Here is a 23,198-nt window from a genome sequence, read left to right as displayed (position 1 = left end):
TCATCAATCTGGTAGAGGGCAGGGAGCAGCTGCAGTAGGAGAAAGCTTATTATAGCAAGGTTGGCGGAAAATCTAAGCCTGTAAGCAATGGATTTAATTAATATTGTAAGAAAATGCATTATGAACCTTGAGAAAGTGAAACATGTCAAAAGTTTAAGTTGAAGGCTTGGAATGTGCCTCTTTGAGGCCAGGTAAAAGGAGGAGGGTCACTAGGACATGTAGGGGTCATGAAAGGTTGTTGCTTCTCTTACGTTTTCTATTGCCTTCCACAAGTTGCTATGCCTTCTAGGAAGCACTGACTGTACTCTATCCTTTGCTTGCCTGAAACTTGTCCTTAACAGAGTTGTGTGGCTCAGGTAGCAGTTAAGTGAGAACCTGTGAGTACAGGTAAGCATCTGCACAGCTGCAGCATGTGCAGTCTGGGCAATGCTTTGAAGCCCTGTGGGAAGAAGCTTCCTCTCAGACTCTTCCACTTCTGAAGATATCAGAAGTGATGTCTTCATGTTCTTTTGAAGGTTTTTCTTGCCAGATACTTGCACTGCATTCTTTACTTTTAAATGCTAAAAGGGAAGAGTTGACCCTCTTATGTCCCCATGGCTTTGCACTCCAGGAAGCAATGGTGCTCAGAGGCTGCCCAAAACCTAACTTCTCCCTGCCCCCAGGTTTCTGCAGTGTGCTATGAACTTTCTCCCTTAGATACCACACATCTATTTCTGACAACTCTTGAGTGGTCAAGCTTCAGTGTTGCTTGCACTGTGTTTTAAACTCTGAGAACCCAGTCTGAATCCAGTCATAAACAGCTTCACAGAAAATAGAGTTCTGTCTTTTTGTTTTTGTTGGATTTTATTAATTTATTTTTTTTTTTAAATTTCCAGCCAACAACACAGCAATCTCCTCAGGATGAACAGGAAAAACTCTTGGATGAAGCGATTCAGGCTGTGAAGGTGCAGTCTTTCCAGATGAAGAGATGCTTGGTAATAATCTCTTTAAAATGCAATGAAGCTTCTTGTTTGTGAGGAGCAAAACAGTAAATCAATACTAATCACTGGTGCTGTGAAAAAAATTAACCCTTTATGCATCTTTCTGGCATAGGCTTTGCAAATAAATGAGGCAGCTACTCAAAGAGAGTGAGCTGTGAATATCCTTGAATGTCTTCCTGATACTATTGCTGTATTTGACAAGATAAATTATAAAGATGGACCTTTATAATTTATGCTTGCATTTAAGTAAGCCAAAACTGAGCATAAGCCTGCCATTTGACATCAGAAGGTTATTGCTCAGATTCCTTTTCTATGGAACTATGTGATGATAAATTATTCATGTGTATGTTCAGTGTACTGTTATTTTCTCCATGTAGTCTTGTCTTGGTGTGAACCACAGACTGAGGCTAACAATGAGTTACCTGCTCCATAGGATAAGTTTTGTTAAGGATGAATTAGAGTGATGCATGAATTCTCCTGTGACTGAAGAAGACCATCAGCTAGGGTTGTCCTGAGATCTTTATCTGGGGGTTGTAGCAAATGCAGGTAGATGATGTCATCATGCCTTCTTGGTATAGTACCTTTCTTGTGTTTGAGAAACTTATTTTGACCTGGAGAAAACGCTTAAAGAAGTTACAATGGAAACATAAACATTCCCATATATTTTCATGTGGTTATTAAAGCTAACTTTGCAGCCAAATGACAGCTGCAAGAAAAGTAACACCTCTTCCAGTTTTGTACTCTGTGGAATGCTTTTGAAGCCTTTTAAAGTAGCTGCAGCTGAGGTTTTCACTGCTCTCTGTGACAGAGTAACACTGAGTGGATCACACTAGCAGTTCTTCAGTTCTCCCACAAAAGCTAATGCAGCTGCTTACGAAGGGTTGAACAAGTATGTATAGGTGGTAGACTAGAAGTTTATTTTGCATCTCATGATGCCAAGTAATTATATGCATTGGAAGTATAAGTTATATGCAGCCTAATAAACTGTGGCTTTCAGTAAGCTGTTGCTCATGGGTGAGAAGTAGGGGAAGAGTCTGATTCTAGCAGTGGTCTGCTAGTAGTGTATGTCCTCTGCTGAAGGTTTCTGCATGAAGACCAAGCAAAACAGACCAGCTTGGGTTTGTGTGGGAGTAATCTGTTCTGTTTTGAGACTATATTTTGAATCTCACTGGTGGGTGGTGATTTCTGCATAAGCAAAATTTTCTTTCATATTTTTTTGTACTGTTAGTGTTATAATTTATTACTGTAGCTCTGTCTTCAGGTATGTCTTCTTACCACCTTCAGGTATCATATTCCACTTGATGAGGGTGGGCAGTGTAGTGTACAAGATAGATACTAAATCACTTATTTAATTAGAATTATTGCTTTCCTGATGCTTCCTTAATCTTTGCATGTTTTTTTTTTTTAAAAAGCTAAAAGCGTAGCTTTCTAAAACACTGCAGTTGTCTAATATTTCTTACATACTACTCTGTATCTCTCCTCTCATGAAGGACAAAAACAAGCTCATGGATGCTCTGAAACATGCTTCCAACATGCTTGGTGAGCTGCGGACTTCTATGTTATCTCCAAAGAGCTATTATGAGCTCTGTATCCTTGGAAAAGGAGTTGTTGAGATGCTGAATTTGGAATGAAATGTTCATCTGCTTTTTTTGGTACAAGGACATCTCATCGGTCCTGGATCTTTACTAGCCCTTTTCTCCTCAGTATTTAGCTACATGGATATATTGTAGAAAATACTTATTTGCTCACTGGGTAAGTTCATTTTTTCCCTTTGGTATAAAGCAGATCTTTAGAGTCTTTCAGATCTTCCTTTGGGAGCTTTCAGGAGTCTAATTCTGTAAAAATATCAGGTCTGTAAAACAACTCTGCTTGCAGTATGCTACCTGAAAATCTATGAAACCAACTTATTTTCTGCCCTTCTTTGTCTTAGTTTCTAGCCGTAAGCTAGAGCCTTGATGTGTTTACTTGTGGTATCTGAAGAAGGGGAGCCTTTTCATGAGACCTGGGAGGGGAATGGGAATATATTAACCTACTACTTTCTCCATGTGTGGATGATGCTCCTCTGTGAGACATAGTATGCCTTGACTTTAGATATTGTGTTCAATCATGTTCATTCGCTCACTGTTTTGATCTGTCTGGGTTTTTTTCCCACTTTTCTAATGTTCTAAAAATGACAATTGAAGGATTTGGGTTAATCTTGCACATTTACCCCAATAGTGATTATTTTTTCAGAAATACTACTCACTTTGGCATGATTGTATTTCATACAGCATCTTTCCTCCTTAGTGTGAATGAGCAAATTACTATGTAAGTCTGTTGTAGATATTCTAACTTAAAAACCTTAACTATGAGAAAAAGACATGGCAATTTCAGATGAACTACACTACTTGGAAGTCTACCTGACAGATGAATTTGCCAAAGGAAGAAAAGTGGCAGACCTTTATGAGCTCGTACAGTATGCTGGAAATATTATTCCAAGACTGTAAGTGTGTATATCTTAGCGTTGGTTTGGTTTTCTTTTTTTAAACTTACAAATAGTGGTGAGACTCCCAGTTCAGGTGATGACTGAGTCTCCATTCTTGCTCAGCAGCAAGTTTGTTTTGCAATGGTGGATAGTATTTGTGTGTATATCTTTAAAAGTGGACTGCTATGAGACTTCTGAGATTTAGGCCAAGGGTGCGGCTGCAGAAGGTCAGTTCCTCCTGCCAGTGAGGATATCAAGTGTATTGCACATGACCGAGATGAAAACACTTTATCTTGGAATAAAGTTGGCTTTTTGGTAAAGAGCTGGTCAGTGGAAGATTAACCAAGTACCTTACTCTGATCAGTGAGACTGACTACATATTTATTGTTTCTGTTATCTGTTAATGAACTTGTACCTGAGATCTAGATCTTAGATCCTCACACACAGTAGATGCTTCGAAACCATTTGTCTCTTTGAAGTGTAAAAAGTATAAGGGTGAAGCTGAAAATTCCTGTAACTTACTCAGAAGCACAAAGCTTTTAAGGTTATGGGGTTTTGACTGTGTGTTAGCATGCTAGAGAAGATACTGGAAGGCTTATCTTCAAATGTGTGACCACTGGGCTGGAGTAGATTTTCTAGATATTCAGACTTAGGACTCAGATTTTGTTTGGTACTGCAGTTTTTAATTCCTGACCTTATGTTCATGCCAGGAAGAAGCTTTGAAGACACCAGGCTGCATCCTTATGCAGTTTCTGGAGTTTGGCTAATGACTACCACAATGTGTTTCCCCCTCTGCATAATCATCTGAGTTGTCTTCCTGCGTGCTTGATGTAGACTCTAGTTCTCCTTGATGAAAACTCCTGGTACTTTCATGGAGGTTCTGTGCACATCCATGCATGAGGCAGAGCAGTGTGCAGAGAGGGTTGAGGCTTCTAAACTGCATATGTGAAGGTTCTGAGCATTGTTGTGTTCTCTTAATCTGAAGGGGAGTCCAGGTATACTGGAGCGCCAGTCCTTTGCATCTTGCATGTTCCTTCTACCCATTACTTAATACAGAGATGCTGAAGGAAGGAGTATGGGCCTGGGATTTCCAATGAGCATAACACCTATCCTGCTAGACAACAGTTTGAAAGAGGATTAAGTGCTTCACCAAAATAGATTACTTATCTACATGTGCCAGAGCTGTTTTTGAGCTTAGTGGGGTGCTGAAAGTATAGACAAGCTAGTCTGAGAGCATTTAGAGCTTTATGCATGCTAAGCATTTACACATTCAATGTATAAAGCACTGTAATGAGGTTAAGTGGCTGTCCAGATTTGCTGTGCTCTGTGGCAGAAGAGAACAGGACTTGAAAGCTGACTTAATACACAAAATTATGGGACCTACATGATAATTTTTTGCTTTCTGTGCTTTGGTAATACTGCCAGGATGGAAGAAAGGAACTGTTGCCTTTAAGTGACTCTACCATTTATTGTTTGATTCTGTACTTTTTTTGCAGGTATCTCCTGATAACAGTAGGAGTTGTCTATGTCAAGTCATTTCCACAGTCCAGAAAAGATATTTTGAAAGACCTGGTGGAGATGTGCCGTGGAGTACAGCATCCTCTTAGAGGCCTCTTTCTTAGAAACTATCTCCTGCAGTGTACCAGGAATATCTTACCGGATGAAGGCGAGCAAGCAGAGTAAGAAAGATGGTCTATAACTTTAAAAAAATTACTGGCTTTAACAGAACATACTTAAATATCCTGTGTGACTGTCTTCAAGCTTGAGAGAAGTAAGTGGATTAGAACTCTATAGACTTGACAGGTGTTTTGTTCATTAAGAATTCCTTTCCACAAGTGAGGATATGAACCTTTCTTATGAAAGGTTCCACCACACACTTCCCCACCCTCCTATGTTCTTAAAAATTGGACGTTGACCATCATAGAAGGATGAATATCTGACAGGATTTTCTTGTTCCTAACGTGTTCTCAATTGTAGTGAAGAAACCACTGGAGACATCAGTGATTCGATGGATTTTGTGCTGCTGAACTTTGCAGAGATGAACAAACTTTGGGTGCGAATGCAACACCAGGGCCACAGTCGGGACAGAGAGAAGAGGGAGCGAGAAAGGCAGGAGCTGAGAATCCTGGTAGGGACAAACCTGGTTCGCCTCAGCCAGCTGGAAGGTGTTAATGTGGAGCGATATAAGCAGGTAGGGGGTTTGTTCATCCTTCTTGATTTCTGTTAATTTTTCTAAATGAAACCAGTTTGGCCTTTCAGATGAGCAGCTTGAAGTGGTAAACTATACTAAAAGCTCACTAATCCTGGTGCTTCCTGGACTTTTCACCTGAGGAAGAGTTCTGGTTGCTGAAGAAGCTGTACGATGTGTTGCGAGGCTGAGGACCCGGCACGTGCGTTTTTCCTGGAAGCTTGTCTGTAACCTTGACAAGACATTTTAACTTTCCTTCCCAAGTCCCGTTTTACTTATAGAATGAGCTGGTTTAGGGGATGTGTACACATACAGTGTTCTGTGGTAGACTTTTCAAATGAACTGAAGCTATGCTTCCCAACGCATTCAAGAGGACTGTTATTGCATGAAATAATATGCAGTGATTATTTAGAAGACTGTCCCTTGTAACTTCTGTATAGCTGCTGTAAACTATTTTGAGCAGTATACAGAACCTCTGAGTAGTGATGATACGTGCCAGCGAAGTTTATGGCACTGACTGACAATCTGCAGGCTTTGATTTAGTATAATGTACAAAAAGAGCAGATGTCTGAGACTGGTACTGGTTTGTTGTGTTTTGGTTTTTGTTGTTTTATTTTTCCTTTCTGAAGGATGAAACTGCTGAAAACTGGGACTTAGCAGAAAGCCTTTATGTAAAGAATAAGCTGAGAAATAGTAGAAATGCTGCTTTGCTTGGGTTAAATGCATGTGTCTGAATATATACTTGGAAAGTAATTGTAAAATCACTGCAAGACTTTTTTTCCTGTTCCAGATTGTTCTCCCTGGAATACTGGAACAAGTTGTAAACTGTAGAGATGCTTTAGCTCAGGAGTACCTCATGGAGTGCATCATACAGGTGAGCTGCTTAAATTCAGTTGCAGTGAAACAGGGACACTACTCTTGCACTTATAATCAGATTGGGGCTTCTTTCACCTCTTCCTCAGCAACTGGGGAACTTCATCACTGGGACTCTTATGTAGTGGCTTGTACTATGTTTTTTTACCAGATGGACAGAGTGAAGGTGAATCAATTTTGTGCTCCTTCTGTTATAGAAGCTTGTAAGCATCTGAGCAGCACTGCCTGCAGTATGAATTGTAGTAGATAGGTAGGCCCTCAAGTTACCTGTTTGTTTTGCATCTCTTGCTTCGTGCATTTAGCTACTTGAGGCCTGCTTGAGGAACCCTAAAGCAGTTGCAGACCAGGCCATATTTACTATGTAGCTGTCTGCTTTATAATTACAGTTGGATTTTATTGCTGTGTAACAATGGGCAAATTCAGTTTGTAACATGATGACTCTTTATCTAAAACTTCAGGTTTTCCCAGATGAATTTCACCTCCAAACCCTGAACCCATTTCTCAGAGCCTGTGCTGAGTTGCACCAAAATGTGAATGTGAAAAATATAATTATTGCTTTAATTGACAGGTAAGTGACTAAGGGGGTGGAAGTTGGCTCAAAATTAAATGTGTTGTGCACACACAGATAATTCCTCTAGCATTTGAAAGCTTTTCATTTTTGATACCTTTTAACTTCACTGTTTCTGTGTATTTCTATCAGCTGTAATTAAGGCTATGAAGAGTATTATTCCTACAGCTTCCATTCTCCGACTCTGATTTTACTGCTGCCAATGAAACCTGCTTTAAGGACTGATTAAAACTTGTAAACTGACTAAGTCAGGCTGCAACCCATTTAGTGTGGACAAGTTTCATGTTGCTGAACTGAAGTGTGCGCAGTGTTCTGCTTTGACGGCCGTGTCAGTCATAGATACCTTTTGAAAACTTGAAGGTTCTAATGGCTAAGTCATGTAACAAAGATACTTGACCTTGCAGTTTTGATCAGAGAACATAATGAATACCTCTTCAGAGAAGAGCTAGTAGGAAATGGAACTACATTCTTAATTCCTAGTTTACTACTAGCTTTTTGCCTCTTCTCCCAAAGTGTTTTTTTTCCTGTGGAGTCACTGCTTGAAACTGCTTCCACCAAATTCAAATACAGTGGAGAAATCAGAACTGAAATTTTGATTTGTATCCTCAAAGGAAACAACAGGGTTTATCAGCGAGTACCTCAGCTTTCCTACTGCATGAAGGAAGTGCACTTACATGGATTTTTGAGGCCTTAAAAAAAGCCCTGTTCTTGCAGTTGCAAACAGATGCATGTACATTTGTATATCTGGTACAGGTACCAGTGTATGGACTTCATTTAATGTGGAGATCTTGAGTCCCACTGATATTCAGCAATGAGTAAGGTGGTTGTGGCTTTGTTTCTTTGTCGTCTCTAATGCCTGGAGGTGGAGCATGTGTATTTAGCATAACTGAGATAATGTAGGATTTTGAATTCCTTACTTAACAAATGGTATGGCTTGTTTTATCCAGGTTACATCAGTTCTGTTTGGTCAGAGCTGTGGTCTTGCACAAATAGTGAAAATTAGTATTTGGCAGAGAAGTAGCTCTTGCCTTCATCTAGAGATGTTAACTGGTTTCCTATGCCTTGTTGCCAGGGCTGAGACTTGTTTTAAAGAAAAAAAAGTTATGAAAAAAAGACAAAATCCCAAGAATCATCGCCTATAACAATCTGATTTCTGAAACTGTCTCTTTTGAGACTACTTTCAACAGAGGTTGCAGGATCTTTTGCGGGGTACTCACATTAGTGTGTAGCAATGCAATTCTTGAATCATGGCTAAGCCTTTTTTCTCACGTAGCTTTTGCTGACATGCCTACTTAAAGGTCTTAAACAGCTTTGGTATTGCCTTCGCAGTAAGTTTTCTGTTCTTACTGTTACAAGTAACAGTGACTACAGTAACAGTAACTGACTAGCAGTGAACCTGCTGTCCACCTAGACTTACTGCTATTGTCTTTTCTTGGGCCACTAATAGCATCTTCCAGAGCCTTCTGGCTTGGCCACAGGACAAGGGTAGGAAGGTGGCAGTGTGATTATCTTTTTTGTAGCATTGCAACTTGTGCTTTTGAATGTAATGTTACTGAAAGCATTGGAGGATGTGAGTGGATCTGTTCTTGGAATTTATGTAGGGAAGATATTGCTCTTGTATGTAGATTGGTTAGGAGCAATTGTTATGTATTTTTGTATTGTGTAGTTAAAATGCAAATCTTCCCCATCCATGTAGTGTCTGTTGGTGTATATTATTTCAGCTGGCATGGGATAATTAAAGCTGAACATCAGTAACTGCTGAGGAAGCTTGTGAAGCTTTAGTTCATATTCCCATGGGGCTTCCCTGTTAAAAGGATCTTCCTGCAAATAGTCCTGATAATTTGGATCTTTCTTACCTTACGAAACCATTCATAGCTTTTAATTACACTGCTATGTGCCTGCAACTTGGTCATACTTTGCAGCATACTGGCCTTACCCTCTGAGCTGTTGCCAAGAAAAACTGCCTGTCCCTTTCAGAAAAGGCAGGGATTGTTCCTGGCTTTAGAAAGTCTGCTTGTTGCCACCCTAATGAAATATAAGAGTAGTTCAGTGTCTTTTCTGGCAGTGAAGTTGCCTTTCAGCACCTCAGCCTTTTCTTACCTGCTTCTTTGTTTCAGACTTCAAGTTAATTCAGAATCAAAGTTTAGAAACCCTGTAAGAAATAACTTTTAAAATGGTGTTTAATTACCTTTTCCTAAATATTGTTTGTAGGTCTTTCTCTAATACAGAATAGAATAATCCCTTACCAATTAGAAAGCAAAGATAGCAATGCTGAACTTTTCAACCTGCAGCTTTGGTAAGGTACTACCCTTCCTACAATGATTCTTCTGATCTGTCTGACTTCTGCAGAAATGGTAGCTGGCATGACTTTCTCCAGTTATGGATGGAGATAGCTCTTTCACACCTTTTGGATTCTTGCAAGAGAGCAATTGCACTTTTTTTTTTTTTTAAAAAAAAAAAGTAGTATTCTCAACTTCAAACATACTTTGTACTTTGGGACTTCAAGTGATTGCAAAGAGCAAACATCTTAGTCTGTCTTCAGAGACAAAACATATTTAAGGCAGCATATTTTTTGTGTTTCCTCTCTGGAGGCTGTTTTGCAGAGAATGCTACTAGATGTCTAACTTAAGTAATGTCACTGAATGGATGCAGGATGCTTGCTTTTCCATCAGTGTACTCTATACCTCTTTGCTGGAAGGAACACAAGATCTGCTGCTAGCTGAAGAACATGGATTATGAAATGTCCTTCTTGCTTTTTCTTCATCTTGCCATTTCTGTCAGGACTTTTTTTCAGGACTGGTGTTTACCAGGTTCTGTTTCTCTTACGGCTTCTGACTTCCATTAATTGTAATTGAGCGCAAACACACAAGACTTTTTTTTTTTTGTTACTGTCTCTTTCTAGCTTGTATCTGGGGATTGGAAGAACCATTCTGACCAAGTCACTTTTATCTCTTACTAGGCTAGCTTTATTTGCACATCGTGAGGATGGACCTGGTATCCCAGCAGATATCAAACTCTTTGACATCTTTTCACAGCAGGTTGCTACTGTTATACAGGTATGCTGTATATTCTTGCATGCAGTTGTGGGTTTTTTTCTTGCAAAGTTAAGTGCTTTTTTTTGTGAACTCGGTGTTTTCTTAAATTGCAGTCTCGCCAGGATATGCCCTCAGAGGATGTGGTGTCTTTGCAAGTTTCTCTCATTAACTTGGCTATGAAATGCTACCCGGACCGTGTAGACTATGTTGATAAGGTGTTGGAGACAACTGTGGAAATATTCAATAAACTTAATCTGGAACAGTAAGTAAATGTCTCTTGCATTCTTTCTGTAGTAACAATTAATACTTCAAAATCTTGACTTCTACATTTCACTGGATTGGGCAAGATAGCAGAGAGACATACTTTGTGTAAAATTACAATCTATAGAGGTCATGATAAACTACTAACCGACCAGGACTTGCTCACCTCTGTGCACAAATTCTACTGTGCAGCTGCACAGCTACACAATGTGTGTGCCAGGCTGTGTTCCTCTGTTCATCCCTTACAGTGCTCTAGAGGAGTTCTGCTGAATTTGCAACCAGTCTCTGCTTCTGCTGTCAGCAACTTAAAAGCTGCATTTTCCACTGCACATCCTAAAGAGCAGGATGTGACTTGATACTTTATTTTCTTTCTCCGTAGCAACAAGTTGCTTAGATGTTGTGGTATGCATCAGAATTGGTATTGAGACAGACTTTAAATCTGTCTACATGTGTGAACTATTTATTAATTGTTTTGCATGTATTTTCTTTTAGTATTGCAACAAGCAGTGCTGTTTCAAAGGAGCTGACTAGACTTTTGAAAATCCCTGTTGATACTTACAACAATATCCTCACAGTTCTGAAACTAAAGCATTTTCACCCACTCTTTGAATACTTTGATTATGAGTCCAGGAAGAGCATGAGTTGTTACGTGCTTAGCAATGTATTGGATTATAACACAGAAATTGTGTCCCAAGAACAGGTATGACATATTAACTTGAAATTCTAGGTATTTGAACTACTGTTTGAAGACTTGAAAGCACATGACTTCATGCAGAGCATTGTTTGCTAGCCTTCAAGCCCTTGCATGCCCCCACCTCCCCATCTTAGCAGCACAGGCTTTATTCCACTTGATAAAATAAGAATGCTGGGGGAAATATTGTCTTGGTCTTGCACAGCTTACTCAACGTCATCCTAGAAACTACTTTTGTTAGGTTTGAACAAAGACCCTAAATCCCCTTAAAACTAGGCCTGTTACCTAAACAAGGCTGGATAGCGCTTTTGGAATCTGAATTTCCTCTGTATTGCTATGCTGTCCTACTTGTGCCAAGAGAAGCCCTTGTTCAGGGAGTAAAGCAAACATATCCTAAAGGATCACCAGCTATAGATTTTCCTAGTGCTTTGTCAGCAGTATGAATGGCTATAAAGATGTTTCTGGTTGCTGTCAGCTTATGCTTATAGACTACTTTGGTTTAAAGAGAGCTTATATTGTCTTTAACAGGTTGATGCTATCATGAATTTGGTATCCACGCTGATCCAGGATCAACCAGATCAGCCTGCTGAGGATCCTGACCCTGAGGACTTTGCTGACGAGCAGAGTCTAGTGGGAAGATTTATTCATCTTTTGCGTTCAGATGACCCTGACCAACAGTATCTGGTATGACAATCAGTGCTTCTGAATCCCTGTGCTCTCCAAACTGTCAACTCTTGCATTATTTACTATACAAGAATTTATTGTAGCTGGGAGCTGGAGCAACATTGCTCTGGCACTACCGACTCAGTAGAAAACATTATGTAAGACACCTTTAATGGTTGTATGAAATGTTTATTTGGAAAAAGCAAGCATGGACTTAAACATTTGTTGATTTAGACTTTTTGTCCCATGAGTTGGCAGTTTAGATGCAGCTATACTCTCTTCTGATAACTCTTAATTATGATTCTGACCGCCTCATATAACCATCTACCTAAAAATTGGCAAGCGAAATTTAGGGTACTGTGCCATTGGCATTCTCTTAGTATCAAAATACCCAACAAAGCTCAGAAAATAAAGCCAATATGCTTGGCTTCAGGGATTTTAATTAGAGTAAGTATGTGGTCTTCATATAGCCTATAATATACTGCTGCTTAGTGGTTACAGATGTTCTTCCTCTCTGCTTGGTCCATCATTGGTAGCAGATTTGATATGGCCTTGAAATGTATGTTGATGTTTTAAAGTTGCAGCAATCTCATGCTGTATAAAGAGTGAGAATAGACCAACATAATCCAATACAAGCTATGCATGATATTACTGGCATTCATTTAGCTTGGGTTTAAAATATTGTGTAAAAGTTACTTGCTTGAAATGTCAAGCTTTGTAGCTTCTGTAATGGAGAGAAGTATTGCTTTAAGGTCCATACAAGGATTGGAGACAGCTGTGTTTCAGGACCTGCTTTTCATTGACAGCATTATTTCTGAATATTGCTGGGGTAAGGCAAGATTCTTGCCTTGAGGCCAGGTCTTCATTCATATCAAGAACTATATGGGTTGATTACAGCTATCAAGTACCATATTCATATAGGAAAAGCCAAGATAACTGTGGGGGTTTTTTTGATAAGTGACAATGAAGTTTCCCTCAAAGGGATGCTGGCACTAAGCGAGTTGATGTGTTTTTACCCCAAAAGACTTGCATAGTTAAAGATGTTGAACCTGGTTTTGTAAAGCTTCCCAACATCAGGCTGTCTTTTCTCATTCAGCAGTGCTTAGGTTTAATCAGATTGACCACCTTTAAATGCTATCACAGGGCTTGTCAATGTACCTTTTGGATAGTATTCTATAAGCTGCTTAATACCTTCTAGTAAAAACACTTTTATAGCCTCTTGATGGCCATCATAAATACTTGTATCAAATTTCCTGTGAGACTGTGGGATTTTCACAAGTCTTTCACAGTACCTCACTTGAAATTATACATTCTGTATGGAAGAGATCTGAAATGCAAATTCAAACACCTTAGTGTATTACAAGCCCAAGGGGCTAATAGTGTATAAGGGATGATGATAGATTTCTATTTATTCATGTTACTTCCATGAAGTTTAGATGTGATCTAAAAGTGTACATAGGGTTGGACACTGAGCTTCACTTCTAGTGTTTGTTTCAAAGTGGTAATGGGACTGCTATGACCAGAAAGCAAGGTAATAACTGGCTGTAGTAAGTAGACGTATTTGTTTTGACACTTGAACTAAAAACCCAACCACTTTCTAACTCTCTCTAGCAGAAAATTTCTAAAATTTTGTTTCAGTAGTTTTAGTATAAAATATAGCATGTCTGAGTTTTGTCCCCTTTGAAAGGGCGTCAGGTTATTACAAACATCAAATGTGATGTTTAGCTTGCTTAGAGCAGATTTGATTTTTTTTCTTCTGATAAATGGAGTTCTTGCTATTACCATAAATTCTGGTTACGAGAATACATGACTAAATTATATCAATGGATCAAAATAAGGGGAAGGGGAGAAGCTAACAGTAAAAACAACTAAAGCTCCTTAGTCCCTTTCCAGTTTTAGAACAAGGGCAATAAGCAGGAAAGTTACCAGGTTCATGTTGTGTTTGCAGCTTGTACTCAAACCTGGGAAAGACGATAAAAGCAGCTGTCATTTATGAGCATAATGAAAAACTAAAACCAGGGCAAACAGCGAAAGTTGAAGGTGTGGCTACCAGAATGTGGCACTATAGACTTTTTCTTACAGTGTGAGAAGGCTTATTGACCTTAGTTTCATAAAACTTGGTTTTTTTCTTTTACTTTCTTACAGGCCACTGTAAGAAAGAATAGTCCTTTTTGTAGCTTGCATTGAGTTGAAGATGGATTATATCTGATGTCATTTACTGAATGTAAGCTTGGGCAAATTCCATCTCACTGTGTGGTCCAAAATGTTACCTGCATTTAATATAGTGCAAAAAGCATTGCCTAACACATATTAAGCAGCTGTAGGAAAAGTCTGGGCAGACACTACATAAAAAGCTACAGAGACTGCACAAATTTAATTCAAGTAAAGCAACTTGTATGTGGTTGCTGCAAAATACTGTCATTTATCTGATGCTAGCACCGTGTCTCTGTGATGCTCTTATTCCTTAGAGTGCAGATGAAGTTATAGATGCAAATAACACAGTTCTGTCAAGAATTCTCTAAGCTCACAGTGCTTCTGTTTTAGATCCTAAACACTGCCCGGAAGCACTTTGGTGCAGGTGGGAACCAACGCATTCGTTTTACACTGCCACCATTGGTTTTTGCTGCATACCAGCTTGCTTTTCGCTACAAAGAGAATTCCAAAGTGGTAAGTTGACCTCCGGGTAGCTCTTGTATATGTGCTGCTTTTGGGGTTTCTTAAAAATGCATTTTGTCTGGCTACAGTATGCTAAGACTTGATACAGAATGCTGGGCTTGGTTTAGTTTTGGGTGTTTTTTTCCTCAAGGCAGATTTTTACATGAGGTGTGAATGTGTCCTAATTTAAGGAGGACTTTCATCAATTCATATTAAATTACCTGAGGAATGGCGAAACAAATTGTTCGTTTATGAAGGTAACAGATTACATGTTGTTACATAGAGACCGGAGAACAACAACACTGCAAGTGACAGCATGAAACTGATTTAAACCTGGATACTGAAATTCATCAACTTGTAAATCTGTGGCTATGATATCTTAATATTTCTAAAAGCAAGTGCTGCTTTGTACTTTAACTTGTGTGGTAGTTGCAGGAGTGCACACTAAAACAATCACTGAAGTATTTTGGCCCTTTAATGCTTTCTGACTGAGATAGTTAGCTTGAATGATTATTTTTGTGGGGGGTATATTGTGTGGAAATCAGTTAATGCTGTTTGTTAAAACACTCTCCGAAAATAATGTTTTAAAATTCTTTTGCCTTTGATGCTCCTGACTATAATTTTTTCTCCACTTAGCTGATTAGGCTTTTGCTCAGTTATGTTCAAAGCATAGCTGTGCTAATTGCAATGCAGGGTAGACTTCTGAGCAATATTTCTAGGAGACAGTAGGAAAAATAGGTGTGAACTTTTTTTTGTAAATGGAAGAAACACTGTGAATACCCACTGAAGTCAACACAGTAGTGAGCTCCCTAGCAGTACAACTTCAGTAAGTGGCTATAGAGGCTTGCAGAAAACAACAGACTGGAGCACTTAACAGATCTTACCACAATTTAGATTCTTTTCCTTATAACAATAGTTTTCAGCATCTGACTTGTTTCACTTCTAGGATGACAAGTGGGAAAAGAAGTGCCAAAAGATCTTCTCGTTTGCTCATCAGACCATCAGTGCTCTGATCAAAGCAGAACTGGCAGAGCTTCCTCTCCGTCTTTTTCTACAAGGGGCACTGGCTTCAGGAGAGATCGGCTTTGAGAATCATGAAACTGTGGCCTATGAATTCATGTCCCAGGTGAGTGTCCAACTGCATTAGTTACTGTCCTGTGCAACCTTAAAGTCAGCCTGGGTAAGTTTCCTGAACACTGAATCACCCAGTGTGATTAAAGCATCTTAAAGGATTGACAGCTAATGCTACGAGGTAGAAACTCCTCATCTTCATTCTTGCTTCCCAGGCTGCTGTGGAATTAAGCTCCATTCCTACTGATTTGAATACTCAGTCTGACACCATGTGGTATGTTGCAATGCTTCCTCCTCACATAGTTGGCTCACTGGAGGAGTGTAGCTTTCTCAACGTAAAATGCTGCTCCACTGCTTCGTAGACAGTCTCCCAGCTCCTGTTAGCAAACTGGTATTGCCCTGACCACAAGCACTCTTTGAAAGTTCTCTAAAATTTGCAGTGTTCACAGCTGCCATGCTGGGCTTTGCTAATTAAAGTCCTTGTATTGAAACCTGTTATGAATTACTCTGAAAATACGCTTAAACCTGTTACTTGATCTTAAGCCTTTCTTATTGCAAAGAAACTTTCCCATCCTCACTGTCAGATAAAGAACGAATGTATTTACTGTTATCCATGTCACAAGCTTTATTCTGATCTTCCCTCTAATACTGCTTCTAATGCATGTTTTTAAATGGAGTTACTGATAACCTCAGCCTTTTCTCCCTGTCTTGTGTCAGTTGCCGTTGTGCCACAACTCTGAAAGTGAGAGCAGCATGACAATTATGTACCTTCCATTAGAGATTTTAGCCTTGTGTTCTCTCAAGGCTCTTCACTGATGTAGCAGCAGTGCAAGTGCTTTTCTTCCCTCCTCCCTGGTCCATGACCTACCGCTCAGCTTCTGCGCTGTGTCATATATTTCAAAGAATCAAATCCTCTTCGGGGACTATTTCTGATACTGAAGTTCTGTATTGCAACAGATGCTTGAAATGAGGAAAAAAAATCAATCTTCAGATTATGTGTAGGATCACATTTGCTTACTATGACCACTTGAATAATTATTTTTCTTGCAAGACTTATTTCCAGTCTGTGGATTTAACTTGGTTTTGACACTCTCAGTAGAAGACATTTTTTCCTGTCTGAAGCTTTTCAGCAAATGTAAAGCTGGACACTTTCCTGCCATGTCACTAGCAGGTGTGATTGGGGGGTCTTCTGGTGTATTCTAAAGCAGTGCTTAAGAGTCTTGCTTTTTCCCTTGACTAGGCCTTCTCTCTATATGAAGATGAAATCAGTGATTCAAAAGCACAACTGGCTGCAATCACCTTAATAATTGGGACATTTGAGAGGATGAAGTGCTTCAGTGAGGAGAACCATGAGCCTTTGAGGACTCAGTGTGCACTAGCAGCCTCTAAGCTCCTTAAGAAACCAGACCAATGCAGGGCTGTGAGCACTTGTGCCCATCTGTTTTGGTCTGGCCGAAATACTGACAAGAATGGAGAGGAGGTAAGAATAAAGTGGCAGCAGTGCAACACATCTCACTTCAGCAGCATAGTTGTGCCTTTCTGCTGAAGGCACTTCTAAAGTAGGTATACTGCTGAGTGAAGTAGATTTTGTTGGAATGTATTCCAATATGTGAAGCTTCTAAATCTCACTGCAATATAAAATGCATAAATACAAAAATGGAGAAAGCTCAGATTTAAGGGTGGTACTACCTTGCAAGCTTTTGCATGTCAACTAGTTAAAGAATGCTGTCAAAGTACAGTCTGCATTATGATTGGAATTACAGTAACTGTTTGCACATGAACTACTAAACTTCAGAATTACAGTTACAAGTTGTTCAAGCTAAAGGCAAAAAAAAAATATTCTGTTCAGGGTTTGTCACATGAGCTGCTGTAATTTTAAACAATAGTGAAATCTGTTTCTCAAAGTATGCATTGGTGTGTACGTCCTACAAAATGGAGCTCATTGATCTCATTAACTGAAGGCTTTTTCAACTGTTCATGTTATTGCCTGACTTAACAGAACTTAAAATTGGTGGCAGTCAGGCAAGGTAAGCTTTCAGTGACAGGTTGTTCTGTACAATTTATACAGTCTGGTGTTTCTGTGGGAGACCACCAGGAAATGCCATATATGTGCCAAGGGGAGAGATACTGGAGCTCCTTAAGGTTCTTTTACTACTTGTAACTTTCGGGTTTTTTTTCTTCCAGCTTCATGGAGGAAAGAGAGTGATGGAATGCCTAAAGAAAGCTCTGAAGATAGCAAATCAGTGCATGGACCCTTCTCTGCAAGTCCAACTTTTCATAGAAATTCTGAATAGATATATCTATTTTTATGAAAAGGAAAATGAGGCGGTGAGTAGCAATGCATTCTCTGTTGCTTCTTTTTAAAGAACATTTCTTCGGAGCTCTGCATTCACACTCATAGCCCCAAATCATGTCTCTGCAGCTTCTCTCAGGAGGCACACGTTCTGGTAATAAGAACAGAGTAGTCAATTCTTGATATGCTAGTAAAATTGTGGATAAAACTTCATTGTTCTTACACTGGAGAAAACACCAAATGTTTGTGGTTCAGTTCTGAAAAATACTGGGAGATTTGAATGCCTGCAATATTTATTAGATCAAAACTTAATAGGATTTAAGAACTTACTATTTTCTCATCTAGCTTTAGAGGTACCTAACTTAATATGTACATAAGGGAAAGAAAACTCTTACAGCTGTTCAGAGTCACTAGTGAGTGCCACAAATGGTTGGTGTAAGCTTTAGTTTCAAGAAATAGATAATACATCTCATGTACTAGCTTAAATTCTGCATCTGAAATTGGATAGTTAGCTGTTTTTTTTTTTTTTTTGTTAGCAGACAACTAGTAAACTTAGTCATCTCAAGTAGCAATCAACATCCCATCTGATGTCATGTTTTGATTAGGAGTAGGCATTAGTGAGTACCTTGTAGTTCTGTCAGAATGTCTGAACAGGCCTTAGGGACTTCCTGACTTTGCAACAGCTGAACAGGCTTCCCACTCTATAGCAGTGCTCTAGTGTAAGGAGATCCTGTATCTGATGGGAGGTGAAAATAAAGCATTGGTTTTTTTTCAAGGCACTTGCCAGGTGTAAAAAATAGTCTCTGGATAGAGTGGTGGTCTGCAGTCAATTCTGTGCTCTGGTGTTCTTTTTAGTGCTGGACTGAACACCATAGCCAGCCATACTTTCCTAGGTAATGACTTGGTCACTAAGAATAACTTTTAAATCTGTTATCACCATCCTGACTTCTACAAGAAACAGATTACGTTGGAGTGCAGAGACAATCTGATTATGTGAGGGCTTTTTTTTAAAGCTTTTAAAATATGTATTGAATAAACTGGAGAGAAAACTGTGGTAAAAGTTACCAAGTTCTTAAGAAGTTCTTCATATATGCTGGAATGGGGGAAATTTCCACAAAACTGAAATCAGAACGGTCCTATGAGGACTAAGAGAAGGCAGTCTCCAACAGCTACCATACAGTCTTATCAACATTTCTAATAATTGTCCAAATACCAATAGTTTAGAGACAAGTCTGTTAAAACTAGTGTCTATGCACTTATACACAGGTCTTGTGGGTGATACCTGTTCATATTCTTCTGTAGGTGACAATTCAGGTTTTGAATCAGCTTATACAGAAGATAAGAGAAGATCTGCCAAACCTGGAGTCTACTGAAGAAACAGAACAAATTAACAAACACTTTCACAACACACTGGAACACTTGCGTCTGAGGAGGGAATCACCAGAATCTGAGGGGCCAATTTACGAAGGTCTTGTTCTTTAGGAAGATACACACTGTACTACTTCTCATTTGCATACCATATGTTTTTTTAAGATAGATTCATAGGTTGTGCCTTTCAGAAATGTCAAGTTAAGTTAACATTCGTGTGTTCAGTCGGGCACGTCAAACACTTGTGTTGATTAACAAGTTTGAAAGGTCGGACCAGTAGCTACAGGTTTCATCAGTTAGCATGGTGGAAACTTTCTTTGAAATCCATGTGACATGGTAGGGCTCTTCCAGTTCTGATTTCTCCTCTGTATGTTCACTGTTGCTTCTGTAGCACTAGACTTCTAAACTGGCAGTGACTGTCATCTGAAACAGTGTCTGATCCTTACAGAGCATCAGATTTTTGGGATTATTGTATGTCAGATTCTGCTTGTGCTTTTCTTTTAATGCAAATTAAGACTTAAGTGTAATATTTTTCCCTAAAACCTAGAATATATTAATGCATGTTTGGAGAGTTTTAAAGTACCATGTTCAAAAACAGAAGCTATATTTTGCATATTAAGGCTCTGTGACATTCAGTGAGGGCCAGTACGGTGCACAGGGCATATTTATCAAGATAATTTTGTTCCAAATAGTATAAAAATAGAGAAATTGCAATCTATATAGATATGTATAACCTTCCTTACTGTAAATTTAGGGGAAAATGCATTACACAAGTTTATTCAGTATCACGATTTTGCACCAGTGAAACAATAAAGTTGCTATTAACACCTGTTGTTCCATGTCTCTTCAGAGCCTGCTGTTGAAATCAGTGCTAATATTGAATGTTCTGATAAAAGCAAAAGGACTGTTTTGTTGGGACAGAAAAATTAAGGCATAGTTAACCTGGGCAAGCTGGGAGGCTGCTACCATTTCTAATGTACAAGTTTATCATTCTGTAACTGGTATTTTTTCCAAATGATGGTGAGATGTGTGTTCACATTTCAGAATGTTTTTATGACATATCTTGAGACAATGGTGGAGAATCCTACTGGATTGTAGGTGTCTTAGGGAGACCAGTGGCAATTCAATGTCAAAAGCTGTAGGAAACAGCAGTAAGAGCAGTTGCCCAAGGCAACTCCTGTGAAGGCTGTTCCAGTCTGCAGGTTAATGCCAGTTGCTGAAAGCTTTGACGTGTCAGTTTTATGTTAACTGAATGTAATATTCTAAAAGCAACTGAATTGCCTTACTCCTTGAGCTGGCCACTGTTGTGAAAAGTTGTCCTGGCTTGATTTGATAGTGAAGAGACCTTGGTGGGAGTGTCCTGTCCAATAATTTAGTGCTACCCGTTTTCCAAAAAAGGCAAATATGATCCTGAGAAACATGAACTGTGGAGTAGACAATTAGATCACTGATCTACTGATGTATGTCTAGTTTAGAGGGGAGGAGGAATGGGGGTATAATCTGATGGCTTTACTGGCCAGTGGCATAAAACACACTGTTCAAAATTCTTAATGTTGCTCTATCTGTTGATGCTGTTCTTCTTAAAAGAACTATAAAACTGATTTTGTTATAAAACATCCATAGGAGAACATGATGATCATGTTCATGTAGATACATTCATATAGTAGGAATATGTCCTTCTAGTTTACAGTATTTGCTAACCACATTTGTTTAATCCTCAAGGTCAATCCTTGTAACTTAGGAATTGTCTTTGAATAATGGGTTTGCAGCTTCAGCTGCAGTTTCCCAGATGATGTAGGCTAGTGCTTTTTCCTATGTACTACTTGTTCAGGCTACAAAGTTATGACTTTTCCACAAATCTTAATTACTTTTATTGCAATTTTACAAAGGAAATAATTTCCACATACTGTCTGTAAATGTCAAGATCAACTGTACTAACATGCATTTGGCCATGGCAGTGGACAACTACAGCTGGTCAATAGCTGAAGTCTAACTAGAAGTGTTTTCAAAATTACTGCAAGGGAAGTTTAACGAAAGCGCTGTCTATAGTATGATCTGTGTCGTAGATCTCGTGCACTAATTATGCTTACTTTATCCTTACAGTAAAAGATAGAGTAATACCTCTCAGCCCTGTAAGGAGTAGAGCTTGGCTTGAGTAGGCTCCTGCTTGTGCAAGATCATAGCAGGGGACAGGAAGTCATAGCTGAGGGAGGAAACTCATGGTTAAAGTCTTTCACTGTATAAATTCTCAATTCTCTTATCTCCTATCACAAAGCTCAAAACACTTTAATATTCCTGTTCCTAAACTTATTCTACTCTCAGTTCTCAATCACCTTTTCCATCCATCCCTTACTTGCTACAATTGCTCAGCTTCTCTGTTAACCTGAATGTTCTGCTGCCCCTTGTCCCATGCTTTTTGTAGATGCCAGTATTTAGTTTTTTGCATTGGTCATGATCTTGTCTGGCTTGACGGGGGGGGATGGGGGGAGGAGAAGCACACTACCCTTAACAGATGAGACTTGGCATTTTAAGAGTGGGTTTGGGGGTAAAATATGAGTCCAAGGTGCACAGTTTATGAAATTCCTTATTAGCAATACTGACAGTAAAAGTGAGAGAGCCTGAACTCTTAATTATTGGCCATGAATGCTGTATTCCCTTTTTAGCACTTTTGACACTAGGGCACCATTACCAGAAAATATACTGCTGGCATAATTTCCCCAAGAGCTTTGAGGAATTACCTTTTTTAATTGCTGTGATTTCTTCAGCTACATGAATGACTGTATTTCTATACACTTGTACCTGCTTATCAGTATTCCACAAACTACCAAGTGTGCATTGTACTTATACTAGCAAGTGACTGTTAGCTAGTTTATGCTCTCACTACAAGCAAGATAGACTAACTGTCAGCCTTCACACTCTCTTTCACATAAAAATGTCAGGGTGAATTTTGACTTTTCCTGTACACAGGAGTTCTATAAAGGCTTTCCCAAAGCTCACATTACACAGTGGGTATAGAATTATGGTTAATGGCTGAATTCACCCACAGAAGCCAAAATGAAGTCTCACAGAGTGAACAGTGCACACAATGCACATGGCAAGCTGCTCTGATGATCATCAAAAGTGTATATGGAGCCCAGCATGAACCAAACACACCAGCAGCAATTGCTAAGGGCTTTGCTACTTTTTCTTTGTCCCGGGAGAGTCTAAAACTATTTGCCATGGTGTTAGCAATGTCCACTTTATTGGTGGTGGTGCACACACTTTGTGTAGCTTTGTAGAAAGCATTCCTGAGGGTTGGTCTCCACTTCCAGCTGAAGTGGTCGAAGGTCTTGATGGACATTCAAATTTGGCCGATTGTCAAACTTATGCAGGCTAAGCCTTGAAGCCTTTTTTGGGGGGAGAAAGGCTCCTTGCTCTCTTCTCTTGTTCATGTCTGTTAGCAGATTTTACCAAAAACATAGTGTGTTCCCTTTTCCCCCCTGGAAACTCATTTCACAGTCCTCGACTAGGTGGTAAGTTTTCATCTGAGGGATGTGCATTTCCTGATGTTGAGGTAAATACACCTTTCATCACTGATGTATTTTAACTTCAGTAAAGAATTCAACAGTAGAGGCAATCATTAGGAAATACCAGTTAGTTATAGAAGAATTCTGCATGACATTCTTCTGGGAGGATGTTCTTCTGGGCAATGTGCTCCCAACTGAGAATGGCTGGACCATAAAGAAGGAAAGCAGCGATCCATACAGTAATCATTTCTGGTCATTCTTTTTCTGAGCTCTGAAACTGAGCTGAGAATGAGATAAGTCACAAACATGACTAGCATCTCAAACAGTTACATGGCTACCTTGGAATATGGCCCTCTCTGTCACTTCTGGGGGTTGATAAGATGTTGGCTTAGGGATGAGGGTTGTACCAAGCTCACTGGTAACACAGACAAAGCTACTTCTAAAATATCCATTCCGACAAATATTATCAAGGTGACAAGATATGTTCTGAGAATGTGCATCAGATCTTAAAAGATAGAAAATTAAGGTTTTTCCAAAGCAAATAACCACTGCAATTCCCAGAGCTGATTGTCACCAGTTGCT

General features: G+C 39.2%; 1 protein-coding gene and 1 pseudogene across 1 annotated transcript; one reads left to right on the top strand and one right to left on the bottom strand.

Annotated features, from left to right (window-relative positions):
• Nucleotides 1-877: 877 nt before the first annotated feature.
• On the top strand, nucleotides 878-19,939 carry VPS35 (vacuolar protein sorting 35 homolog (S. cerevisiae)). The gene is made up of 16 exons (XM_008943811.1): nucleotides 878-974; nucleotides 2,471-2,567; nucleotides 3,339-3,462; nucleotides 4,941-5,123; nucleotides 5,422-5,635; nucleotides 6,423-6,506; nucleotides 6,964-7,073; nucleotides 10,033-10,129; nucleotides 10,222-10,370; nucleotides 10,862-11,069; nucleotides 11,589-11,744; nucleotides 14,268-14,390; nucleotides 15,325-15,504; nucleotides 16,690-16,929; nucleotides 17,634-17,777; nucleotides 19,045-19,939. The coding sequence occupies exons 1-16, from the start codon at nucleotides 960-962 to the stop codon at nucleotides 19,222-19,224; spliced, it is 2,304 nt and encodes a 767-aa protein (XP_008942059.1). The 5' UTR covers nucleotides 878-959; the 3' UTR covers nucleotides 19,225-19,939.
• Nucleotides 19,940-22,032: 2,093 nt separating this feature from the next.
• On the bottom strand, nucleotides 22,033-22,863 carry LOC103776312 (annotated as a pseudogene).
• Between the last annotated feature and the right edge of the window lie 335 nt (nucleotides 22,864-23,198).

Source organism: Merops nubicus, unplaced genomic scaffold (assembly GCF_000691845.1).
Source record: "Merops nubicus isolate BGI_N331 unplaced genomic scaffold, ASM69184v1 scaffold44680, whole genome shotgun sequence".
Taxonomy (NCBI): domain Eukaryota; kingdom Metazoa; phylum Chordata; class Aves; order Coraciiformes; family Meropidae; genus Merops; species Merops nubicus.
This window is presented reverse-complemented; position numbering and strand designations above follow the sequence as displayed.

Coding starts and splice junctions, on each gene's coding strand:
- VPS35 (XM_008943811.1), top strand. Junction 2,568..3,338: donor AAAGAGCTATTATGAGCTCT/GTATCCTTGGAA, acceptor TATGAGAAAAAG/ACATGGCAATTTCAGATGAA. Junction 14,391..15,324: donor ACAAAGAGAATTCCAAAGTG/GTAAGTTGACCT, acceptor TTTCACTTCTAG/GATGACAAGTGGGAAAAGAA.